Here is a 13,068-nt window from a genome sequence, read left to right as displayed (position 1 = left end):
GTAACTGATATTTTAATATTTTGATCATATTATTCCAGTTTGTCATGGACCATCTTCACCTTTACATCATTTCTTGTCCCGATTTTGCCTGCGACAAATACGACCATAGTCCTTTCATCCCTTTCAACTTTTCCCTAGCAATTGTGTAAAATCCTTTTAACCAAAGTCATATATCTTTTAGAAAGAAAACAAAAGACGAAGATGAAAATATGGTGTTTTTAATTGATTGGAATGTTTATCAAGTTGCTACAGACGACATAGGATTTAATCACTACAGATATAAATTTTGTTGAGAAAAACTTATAAGAAATATTATTTTAGTTTCACTGGCATTCTTTATTATTTGAATAAAGTTATCTTTTTGACAGTTTATATATAAAAATGAGGCAAATTAATATACAGTATAGGTAATTCTGTTATATATTGTAGCATGTTCAAAGTTGTGCGTATTTTTTAGAGCACAAATATCTTTCACCATGATGCGTGAAGACAGCAACTAGTTCTCAGTTTTAAGTACTTTATACACGCATAATTGGAAACAAAAACTATAGCATTTAAGGAAGTGACAAGACATACATTGACAGATCACTTATCGGGATTGGATTGCTCTTGTGTATAAGGTACTTCTGATTGAGAACTAATTCACATGTAACTATGCATGAACCAGACTGAAAGCTGCGTCTCTGTACTCATATGTCACTTTTAAAAATCTTGTCGGACTAAATTTCTTTAAAATGTTCTCTGACCGGCTAAAGTGCCTAGACGTTTTTACGTTTTCAGTCGGGTTTGAATATATTATAGATTTTAATTTTCTTCTACTTGTATACAGAAATGCCATGGCTACTTCTACCCGGCTTATGCTGTATTGGAATCGCTGGACTGACCGTTCTGGCCACAAATCTACAGGTAATCAGCGTAGATTGTGTACGCTATTTCCTTCGATTAATACACTTCTACTTTCTGATCTTTTATGACCACACTTTCACCTACTTTCTGATCAGCTATGTGTAACGTAACGGGAAAAGATCAGTAATTGAACATCAGACCTTCTCAAAGTTCAAATATTACTTTTTAAAGACATATCGGACAATTTTCTATATGTATGTAGGGAAAGAATCAATTACTTTTTATTTTGTAATACAAAGATAATAATACATGTGCAGGGACCTATTCTGAAATAGGAATATCAATAATTACGAACGCATGATATGCAATTACAATACAAGTAAGTTCATAATATAATATAGTTAAGAAATTGAACACTTAATGAAGTGTTGATAACTTTAACAAAATATACAATGTTAAAAGAAAGTTACACTTTTAAATTGTCACTATCCATTTTCATTGAATAAAGTAACACTTGTTTTTTATTCAATGTTCACATTTTTTTTCTACACATGTTTCCGTGATTTTCCTTTTTGCAAATGTCTCAGATATTTTTCTTGTGATGCCTGCCACCAAAGTTGTTTCATTTTCTCGAAACAAATTTAAAAGACGTGATAAAAAGAAATATACAAGATTTATGCATCGGAAACTAAATAAAAAGAAACACACAATATTTATGCGTCAACAATTTAAAACAAAACACTTAACATACAAAATTTATGCACCGTTAACAAAACTAATGTATATAATTATAAACAGTAATCAAACAAATCAGTCTTTAAAACTCACTTTTTTAATCTTTAAAACTGAAACTTTTGTCCGGAATTTCCTTTTTTTTTAATTCATCAGTTAATATAAATAAACAGAAAAGGTTACAACATTAGTAATAGTCCCAGTTCATTTCCTGGCGACAGGCTTCAGAAAATCCATCGGCACAGTCCAACAGGCTCGTGTTCTGGCGTTCTTCCTTCATAAGTGGAACCTCTGGCGTGATGTTTTTGTAAAGGATGTGTCGAAAACTCTCTAGAATCCAGACGTCTTCAATTAACCGTTCCAGACAATGCCGTGACATTAACGAGTGAAGGTCATTTTCCGGAGAAGCACTCCTACCGAAGCAAAACACGTTGGGTTTTTTCTTTGTCCTCTTGTCATTAACCTCTGCATGAATAATGTGGCTACAAGACTGACTTCGAATATATTAGTAGAGTTTATGGGAAACCATTGCATGACACTGTCGTTGGCAGCTTTATATTTGCATCGTTGCTCTTTGCAACTGGTCATTGAAAATGGCATTTCTGACATCAAATTTTGTTTTAGATGTTGTTGTAAACATATGATTTTAAAATTAGGCTTAGCTTTACAACAGTCAACCAAGTGAAACTAACACAACTTGTTATAAACAAATGAATGTAACCCCTAACTAATCAGTTGACTTTTCTTCCATTCGGGGAAATAAACAAATAAATGGATTACCAACATCAAGAAATATTTACAAGCATTTGTTTTTGAATGACCATAATCAAGTATAACATCTCACATACTAGAGTATATCTATGGTGTTTTAACATTTTGGACGTTTAGCTCCTTTTTGTATTCTTGATACAAGTTTCCGTATGTGAAAAACATACTTAACTTAACAAAATAGCTTCACTCTCCTAAAGGCTAATATATTACATAACACACCATCTCCTCTAGATGGGGAACACCTCGTTTTCTCTAAACGGGATTTACAAAATCAATTAGCTAACCACGACAAAAAACAATAGCATTTCAACATGATAACCGAGCAGCAAATGATAACTAGACAACAAAATATACACTTAGGCTATATACAAAGAATGATGATGACGAATTCGGATGAACTGTGCATTCTTTATGCATTTAAACCGTGCAAAAGCACAACATCTCTAAATTATCAATAATCTTGACCTCAGTAAGATACATCATAGAGATAATAACATGATTTAACAATATGACCAGGGAAATATGCTTTTATGGCTTATCCTGTACAACTTAAAGGGGAATATACAACATTTGGCAACATTTCTTATTAGAGAGAACAAAATCGGACTACAAACAAAAAGGATACAGTCATTTGAATATCATCTATGTACTCGAATGGCAGCCATTTTGGACACAGTGACATCATCAATCTTTCCTTATATGAGCATTACCATATATGGAAAATCACTGAATAACAACTAAGAGAAACATATTTTGTGGACTATAATATATTATGAACCTTAGTATGTATATAAAAGTGTTTACCTTAAATTTAAGCTCTGTGTTTAATTGTATTTAACATAATTTTGCCAAATATACAATATTTGGTAATGCCCATATAAGGAAAGAACGATGACGTCGTTGTGCCCAAAATGGCTGCAGTATCCTTAATTGATAATATCTAATTTGCCATATCTTTTTTGTTTGTAGTCCGATTTTCATAATTGTTTCGCTATTCGTTTATTCATTTATATATATACATTGTCATATGTTAAATATGCCCCTTTAAAATATATCAGATGACGCAGACGAATGGCTCTTTACAGAAATCAAAAATATGCATCAACATGCACGCACATCTGGCAAACGAGGCCAATACAACGAGTACAGTGGTTCACAATGTCCTTGATAAATGTCAATGTTTAAATGCAAAACTTCAATACATTGAAGTTGGAAGGTATTTTAACTTTCTATCTTGCCCTATTCAAACAAGTACTTTACACTAAAACAATGCAAATTTCACGTTTCTTTGCGTTTCTTTTCATTTGAATATTTTCTCTTTTTCCCACATTTTTGTATTTTTCAAATTGATAGGCCAGCATTTCTTTCCTAATAAATCATTTTACTTTATTTTTATGATTTGACACATACGATAGATAAATATAAAATTTGGACAAATAATAATTTTGTTTTACTGAATTCGTGAAAATTGAAAAACATACATGTAATTGATTTTCTTGTTTCTAAATGTGGCATAGCTTTTAGTGGAAAAAATAAAATTTCTCGCAGTTAGCACTGTTATTTATTTCTTTGCGTGACTTAATGCATATGGATGGTACTCATTGTTGTGCCCAAATCGCGACCCTGTCGGCAGTTCGTCGTTGTAATATAATGGAAGAAGACCAATAATTGAACAACATCCACTTCCTCAAAGTTCAAATGTTGATTAAAAAAATAAAGTTTTATTTTTCAATCACGAGATCACAAGTATAATGTTCTATAGTTTTATGGAAATACAGCTCGTCATTAACTTTTACCAAATTTTGAAATACAGTCCAAAAGTATACCACCTAACCCCCTAAAATTAGTTTTTGCATCGAATATAGAAGATTTAAATACAAGAAGAAATTCCTCTCGACCGTGCAAGATTATATGTATAATTTATAATCCTTTTCATGATTGCACCAGCTGTTTTCTGATTTATGTAATAAGCCGTACACGTAACTAGGTGATTTAAGTAATCTTATGTTATTTGAAAGATAAAATCTTGAAAACCCCTTTGGCTAACGAACTGTTTGAAGAATCTGACAGGTGTACAGTTTCTTTTCAGTAAGGTTTCTATTTTAATAAAAATAAATGAATTTAAAGAATCCAAAGGATTTTCTAAATAAAAATAAAAGAATCCTCACGAATGGGCACATTTCCATCGACTCTCTGATCAGCTTTGACCACACTTGCATCTACTTTCTGATCAGCTATGGGCACACTTTCATTTACTTTCTGATCAGCTATGATCTTACTTTCATCTACTTTCTGTTCAGCTATGGGCACACTTCCATCAATTTTCTGATCAGCTATGTACACACTTCTATCTATTTTCTTAATTAGCTATTTGTAAAGTTTCATCTACTTTCTGGTTAGCTTTAGCGACAGTGTGTATTCCGTAGATATATGTAGTCAATGCTAACTGTCATTCATTCACGTTAATTTGTATTTGATACAAAAAAGTTTATGACGAATTAAGAATGTGCTGTTTTATTCAAGAATAGTAATAAAATGGTTTTTCATGTTAGATCAGCTGTAAAATCCCTAATGGCACGACAGCACACTTTTCATACGTATAATTACGTATATAATTGATATGATTTAAGGTATCGAATCTTCATCCTCATCTGCGATCAACGATTGTTGCTATATTCACTGGATTATTTGACTTTTCTTCTATCAACAAACAGATTGTTAGGGTAAGTATTAATGTAGCAAGTGCATGAACGACTGAATTTCAATCATCGAGCTTATCCTGAATCTAGAGTAATACCGTACAGTTTATCATTCAGAGAGAAAATAGTTTCACTGTTAACGTTCGAATTAATTTGTGCGACTAAACAGGTTAGAAATTGATAAGCGCTGCCAAACAAATGAAGGTATTTTGTTGGGTTTTACGTCACACCGACACATTTATAGGTAATATCGAAAGACCAACGACCTTCCATTCTTTACATGAAGTATTCTACGCACCAAGTGAGGTTCGAACACACATCGGTGAGGGGCAAGTGATGTTAGGTTTGCAACATTAACCACTCTGCCACGGAGGCCTTTGAAAAATATTTCGCGTTTTCGTTTCGTTAAAAGGAAAGTGATAAAATTAACTTTATGTATATTGTTCAAAAATTCATACGCATTACCTTATATATATTATATATATTATATATATATGCTAGTTTTACCTGCTTCATTTAGAATGGCATTCTATCAATGATTAGAATTTTTCTAACTTCAAATAGCAACATTTTTGCATTTTTGTACGAAATATTTAGTTTTGATTGTTAAGAATGGAAAAAATGTATTTAGAAACGTTAAAATAGGGAAATGTTATTGAATGAAAATTTATTGAGGAGCGGCATTGAAAGTAAATTCACAACATTTATTTGCATGATTATTAGGTAGAAAAACTTGTATCAAACTTTGGCAAATTAATGACCTAATGCTGTAATAGATAGAACATGTATACTGAATTTTCCTATTAGTTTCCTTTATTGATTTTGTGCTATAATAGAGTCTTAATTTAGAAGAACAAAATATTCATCGGCATAGTCTCTGTTCCCCGGATTGTTTTTGAGGAGTAAATCCCGAGACGAACTGCTCTGACTAGCATCTCTAACTTACTTCAATGTGCTTGCTTTCGGACGTTGTATCGTCGAACTTTGTAAAACGAATTACGTTTGACAGTTGCATTACGAAATACATTTAATTTACAATATTTCAAACCTAGCATGATTGATTTATATTTTATGAGACAGACAACGGAATCAAGACTACTTAGCAGAGTCATGTCAGGAGACGTTTGATATTTGATATTATGTTTACTGCTTTACAGATTGCTAATGAGAGTCATACCAGGAGACGTCAGGGAAAATAGGGTCTGATATTTTATCTTATGTTTACTATTTTACAGATTGCTTATAACAGTCATACCAGGGGACGTCAGGGGAAATAGGGTCTGATATTTTATCTTATGTTTACTATTTTACAGATTGCTTACGAAAGTGGTATAGCGAGACGGACATCCTATGTTTTTATCTCTGTTATGTTCACGGTTATTATCACGACGAGCACGTTGTTTTTCTTACCCAAGATGAATATCAATGAGGACTACATGAAGGAAGAGAAGAAAACACGAAGCAGCTGCCAGCAAGAGAAGAAGCTGGTCAGACATGACGGTAGTTTTCCACAGTCGGCGAAAAAACTCAATGAAAAGCTTCTAAAAGTGGACGAAAAGGATCTTGGTGGTAAATTATGTTAATACGCTAAATATGTAAACATTACAGAAACATTAATATAGTATACATGGTGTTACGCATGATTTAAATACTAGTAAGCAATCCATAGATAGTGTGCGATGAGGTTTAGATTTCATTCAGACCTGCATACAATCAATATTTGTACGTTCAGCGCTGCATGATGCTCCTTATGTAAGTTGAATTTAAAAAAAGAAATGTTTAAAAATTTCAAGTTTTTTATGGGAAGAAACGGTCAGTGACTGCAAATGGGTCCGTTCTATCTTAACCTGATCGCTTAAAATTGGCGAATACACGAACCCTTGGAACTGGGATTTGTTGAGTTTGTTTAGGATTTTCAGTATAAATCTCGACAGTAAATAAAGACATTTTAACGTAAATTTCTGATTATATCTTTTCAGTCATGAATGACGATGTGGATCTCGCAGCGACAGGTGGTTCGTCTAAACCATCACTATTATCTGCTGTTTTCTCGGTGACATTTATGTTACACCTCTACTGGCTGTTTGTGCACGCTCTGAGATTCGTTACGTTCATTGGACAGCTAAATGTTTGGCTGGAGAATATCTTCGACGGAAATGAAGCCAAAGGTACTGTTAATTACAGTTAATATAATAAGAAATCATATTCAGTTATAGCTAGCGAAAGGTTGGCACGGATTCCCATTTTTCTTTCTTATATGTAGCGGGAAAAGACAAAGTCAACCGGGTAGGGGATCACCTCACGTAGAAAAAAAGCTACACGTGTCATATTGACGTTATTATTTGAAGACAAATAAAGGTGGCGGCTTTCAAATTATAATATCGTTGAAAATGTTGCAATAATGTTAACGGTTACCTAAAAATGGATATACCTTGTCTGTCCGAGAAAGGCAGGTATTTTTTAAACCCATTCCTCAGGACAGCATGGATAAAATCTCGCCAGCGCTCGGTTTTGTATTCCACGCTGTCCTTCGGGTTTGGGAAGGATATGCCTTATACACGCAGAGATATAATATCCTTATAATCTTTCATCCACTCTGTTTTAACGGTTTTGTATTTGGGAGTGTCTATTGTTTCAAAGTGCAAGAATCTTTGAGAATTTATTGGTCTAATTTGGAAATACTTTGTCTTCTGTGAAACGTATTCCCTTCAGTTTATTTTATTTTGTTTCAGTTGGAGAAATGCTTGCTATATTCTCATACATGACAATGGGAGCAATTGGTTCTGCGTTGCTCTGCGGTATTGTATATGATTATCAACGTAAAAGATATGTCAGTAAGTATAACAGTCACTTTAATTATGTACTTCATACCTGAGTACAGGTATATTCAACTGCTAGAAAAAACATGAAACAATAATTCGGATATTATGCTGTATAAACATTTGCAGAGACTTTTACATAAAGCAGCGCCGTCATTTGATAAAAAAATTGTGTCAGATAATACCTAATACAGTTTACACACATTGTTACATGCACCAAGATCTGTAATAGGCCCATTTGTTTGGTAATTCTCTGCCTGTTTATAATGTTCTGACGTCATTATTCCGACTGATAATCATGTAGCTAATAAAAATAAAACATCGTATTAATGTTTCGAATATGTACAATATACCTGTTTAAAGTGCGTGATATATAAGATTTGTTACGTTGCGATTTCAGGATTGTCATTGAATCAGTATTGCCATATAAGCTTAAATAGTGCGAAATATTTGGTTTTGTGAAGATCGCACTGGTAAAAAAAGGCGAAAATTATAGAAAATGCTTATGTATTTGAAAGTGATAATCCTTTGTTTTAAATTCAGGGGTTTGATTAAATGCTTTCGCACTTTTCCAATTTGAAAGACTAAAAAAATCCGAGTGGGACTTCCTGCGGCTGAGCACAAATCCTCGTGGGAGAAAAATATCATAATTCCGTACTTCCTGTTTTTCTCTCAAACGTATACGTTCAAAAATGTATTTGATGTTACATTTTGTAAGTCTCATACCTGTGAAACACCAGAGAGGACTTGTGACCACCCACCCAATTCTTCAGCCAGTCTGTCCATGAGTGAACAAAGTGTTATCCTGCGAAAACATTAAAAGTACAAGCTATTTTTTTTTCATGAAAATTGAATACCTAGAGAGATGGCGATATGGAATTTGTTATTACACCAAATTATGTGGTTGCTATGACAATAGATAGTAAAAAATCTGTCAAATAGTTGAAAAGCGGGATATGGCAATAAATGTAAAATTGCAAATTATTTTTCTCAAAATTTTCTTACTAGATATGTGGCAACTTGGAGAACATCCACGTCGTTTTCTTTTGTTGTTATGTCAAAAGATATGGTTGATATAGCAACAAATAAAATTAAGTTCAAAACTATGACAGAAAAATAGATTCTTTAAAACTAGAATGCATTTTCGAATAAAACTTGCTACACTCACAGATGAAAATATGGAAAATATACGCGTCCTGTTATTTTGTTGCTTTATCAAAAAGTGTGGTTGCTGTACAGTTGTCAAACTTCAAACAATCATCTATAATGATAGGTAACGTTTAGTGCTTGGTAGATCTAACAGTCTTTTTAGTTGATGGTGTGATATAAGGTATTTGTGTAGGTTTAATTAAACACAACACGTGAACGTGGCAACCCGTCTATAATGTTTTTTCCGTTACAGATTCTTTTTGTTGTGGGCCTACTTGGCAAATGATTGGCTCTAATGCTGTTTCTGTGGTGCTCTTTGCTTCCGAGAAATCTATCCTTACCTATTATCGTTTGTACGAGACATTTCAAAGGATTCCCATATCAAATACAAGTATTGATTGCTTTTATCAGAAAGTATTCTAACTCTAAGAAAGTATTATATCTTTTTTTCGAAAGTCAATCTTTGGCACCCGCGGTCATGGAATTTTAGTTCAACTCTATCTCCTTGTTATTGGTATATTGTTCATTTTAGTAAAAACAGTAACAAATATTTTATTGTATATTTTTCAGATGCTGGTGAAATCAAACGTGTTTACATTCCTGTAGTGCTACCAATGTGTTTGGTCATCTTCTACTCTGTAGGCACTACAATACTCTGCTATATCAAACACGTAGTCGCCCCGTATTTTGCGTTTGTACTGTTCACCTTATTCCGGACGTCGTTGTTTACAGTGGCCGTGGCTTTTATTGGCGATGCGTACGTATCAGTGTATACGTGTTTGTGAAAGTTCCTAGTTTATTTTGTATTTATTTTGTATTTAGCAGCAGTTTAAGACCAGAAGTTTGATGAATATGCGTTGTCCATTGAAAAATAATTGTCATTTTTATCCATAAAATATGTGAGATCTTTTGGAGATCTTTTGGAAACTAACGCAACCAAATAATATAACAGCAGATTCTGTTTGACTGTTCATTGGTGGTAACGGAATGCGCTACTTACCACAGGCTTAACATTGTATCGACTCCCTGGTCCCATAGTAACAGAAAAGATAGCAATACCGGGACCTGCCACAGGTAGATATTTTATGGTTGCCACAAGACGCCTCTGTCGTGCGTCTGTATTGAGGTAATTTTGAAGAATAGGATACGATCTAGCAAATAATCCACACACTGTGTCCATAAAAGCTAATAAAATGAAATGTGTAACGCCGCTTTCACACAAATTTGAATTGAGCACTAAAACGGGTGCGTTTACTTCCCTCTTATGACCCAAAAATTGCGACTTTGAATTTCAAATCTAACTGGTCCTTTGGGATCATGGAATCCATTCAACATATGTGTAATAGAGTTCCGCTTAAGCCGGTGCTAGGGGGCGTGAGGGGTGTTGCGCATTTCATTACCTCCCGCGTGCAAACTCAATCAAACTGAGTCTGCTGTTTATTCTTCTTGGTTGCATTCTTTGCTTCCGAATGATCTTTTCATATATTTTATAAACTATCACAACAGCAATCTTTAAGTGCCGTGTGGCGGCTGAGAAACGTCTCCCCGTACTTGGATTCAGTTTTGTTATATTTTCTGGTCCTTAGGGATCATCGAGTCCATTCAACATGTATGTAAAAATGTTCCGCTTCAACTGTTGCTTGGGGGCGTGAGGGGAATGGCACATTTCATTACTGATTAACAGACTCAATCAAACCGAGTCTGCTATTCTTCGGCTTGATTGCATTCTTTGCTTCCAAAGGATCGTTTTACAGATTTTATCATTTAATAACTTTTTTATATTGATATTGACAGATTTCCATTGGACTATTTTGGTGTGTTGTTTGGTTTTATACAGTTATCAGCAGGAATAGCCGGTCTTGCACAGTACCCATTGTTCCAATGGTATGACGCCTACGATGGATCTTATATGCATGTAAGCCGGTAGCTTTGGTGATTTTGTTTAAATCGAACAATCGGCAAAGAATGAATTATAAGTTTATCAAATATCCCGAATGAAAGAGCTACTGTAAGCTACACTTATCAACCATGCTTGTGATATTTCCGTATGTTCATGAGTGTACATACGCATTAATCCTACAGGCAGCTTACAAATGTGCCAAATTTCCGTTTCCCGTTCAATGTTCAATGTTCTCCAAATTTCCGATTGTTTTAGTCTAACACCAAATGTAAGCCAACAGTCAAAGTAATTTTTTCATGTGAAATGTGAAGATACACGTATATGTTTATACATTAAGGTTGCATTTTAAATTTACATTGTTATCATTTCTTTTTACACGCCCGTTTTAAAAAACCGGACGTATTATGTGATGGCGCGTGCGTCCGTCCGTCTGTCCGTCCGGCGTAATACGTGTCCGGATCATAACTTCATAACCATTGACTTTAATGAACTTGGCATATAGTTAGATGGCGATGAGACGATGTGCAGATCATTTGAGCCGGTTCTGTAGGTCAAAGGTCACGGTCATAAATTGAGCTTAAATGTCAAGACTGTCCATAACATCTCGTGTCCGGAGCATAACTTATAAACCATTCAAGTCTTCAAACTTGACATGTACGTAGCTAGTGATGATACGATGTGCATGGGCCAGGATTGTAGGTCAAAGGTCAAGGTCAAATCTACCCATCATATTTCGTGTCCAGAACATAACTTAAAAATATTAAAGGTATTGACTTGAAACGGAATATAGGCAGGTGGTGATGAGAGGATGTGCAAACTGCAACAATCTTCATTACACACCACCTTTAACTCCTTCCCCTCTGACAAATCATTTAGCTGCTTGCCCTTTAGTATCGTGTCACACCCATCGCACACTCATCCTGCTTTCTCCCACACCTCCCACCAAAAATATATGTATATTTCCCCGCTTGGCGGAGCTCTTGTTTTTAAATTCTATTGGCAAGAAAGTGTATTTTCACCGTTGCTCAAAATCACTTGGGTGTAAACACAATTGCAGGTTAATATTTTGCTGCTTGCTCTCGAAGTGTCGACAGTGATCCATCCTATACTCCTGTATATAAAAGGTCGTCGGGACAAAGGTGATGGCAGCGGCAATGTTTATAGATTACAGTATACGATTAACGTACCGACGACAGCGTAATCAACCAGTCGCTGTTCTAGTGTAACAGATTCCAGTCCAAAGAGAAATGTGTAGTCATGTACCAAAGCAAACTCCATCAACTGTACTTGTAATGTTAGTATATAAATATAATTATGTATATTATTGGAAATAAAATATGTTTAAACCAAGGCCAGTTCGTACTGCTTTTAAAAAAGCCTCTATTGGGACGTTCTTCTCGTTTTTTTGGCCTTTCATCTTCGACTAATAAGCATAACATTTTTCATAAATTGGAGTTTAAGGCAAAATTTGTAACAAGACTTGATGTGAAGTTTTCGGTTCTGACGTTACAATCTCGTCCCTCCTGACGTCTTAAGAATCAATCTTATTTTGCTGAATTTTATACCATTGAGTAGCATTTACTGCTTTCAAAGTGAAAATTATTTTGTATTTTTCATTTATATGACATTCAGTGCGCGGGAAAAATGTCGAGAGCACTCGGAAATTTGTCGTTGCTTGAAAAGTGACGTCCGGGGCCATGTTTCTGACGCAATAGCAAAAAAGGGCGACAAAATAAAATCGGACTCAATGACATATCTCCTGAAACTGTAAAGTATAAATTCCAGGATGAAATCCGGCATAAAAAAATGGGGTCCATTCTACCTTAAGCACATGCGTGTATGGTTCTTTATGTTTTCATAGTCAACATACCTTTCATTTTGTTACCATTGCGTGTGTAAGTGATTCACCAGGCACTTGTAACTTTATTTGCACAGTCCTGTATTTTTTAAACATGGTGGCGATTAAGAGTTCCGTCTGGTGTACTATGAACAACTTTAAACTCTCCGCTGGTGTTTTCGCCATTGTGTTCTTATATATATCTGTTTCGTCTGCATTGGCTTTATATTTTACTTTGTATATTTTAGTGTGCATCTCTGACGTACATACACCTATACATATACTATTTGAGAGGGCTGCGTTCATGAATGGTAC

General features: G+C 34.5%; 3 protein-coding genes across 3 annotated transcripts in view; 1 reads left to right on the top strand and 2 right to left on the bottom strand.

The window, feature by feature from the left end:
• Window positions 1-9,611, top strand: part of LOC123559920 (equilibrative nucleobase transporter 1-like) — a 97,435-nt gene extending 87,824 nt beyond the window's left edge. Inside the window, exon 11 of the mRNA XM_053552116.1 lies at window positions 9,587-9,611. Coding sequence (XP_053408091.1) covers window positions 9,587-9,596 — 10 coding nt within the window. The 3' untranslated portion in view covers window positions 9,597-9,611. The remainder of the gene's footprint in view (window positions 1-9,586) is intronic.
• Window positions 1-13,068, bottom strand: part of LOC123559918 (nascent polypeptide-associated complex subunit alpha-like) — a 193,863-nt gene that overhangs the window by 172,836 nt on the left and 7,959 nt on the right. The gene's annotated exons all lie outside the window — the stretch shown is intronic.
• The window catches only part of LOC123560550 (uncharacterized), a 68,872-nt gene continuing 65,790 nt past the window's right edge, over window positions 9,987-13,068 (bottom strand). The window contains exons 19-20 of the mRNA XM_053516654.1: window positions 12,104-12,202; window positions 9,987-10,186 (exon numbers count right to left, since the gene is read on the bottom strand). Coding sequence (XP_053372629.1) covers window positions 9,987-10,186; window positions 12,104-12,202 — 299 coding nt within the window. The remainder of the gene's footprint in view (window positions 10,187-12,103; window positions 12,203-13,068) is intronic.

Source organism: Mercenaria mercenaria, chromosome 10, assembly GCF_021730395.1.
Source record: "Mercenaria mercenaria strain notata chromosome 10, MADL_Memer_1, whole genome shotgun sequence".
In the NCBI taxonomy this organism is placed as follows: Eukaryota; Metazoa; Mollusca; class Bivalvia; order Venerida; family Veneridae; genus Mercenaria; species Mercenaria mercenaria.
Note: the sequence above shows the minus strand (reverse complement) of the source record. Positions and strands in the feature narration are given on the sequence as shown.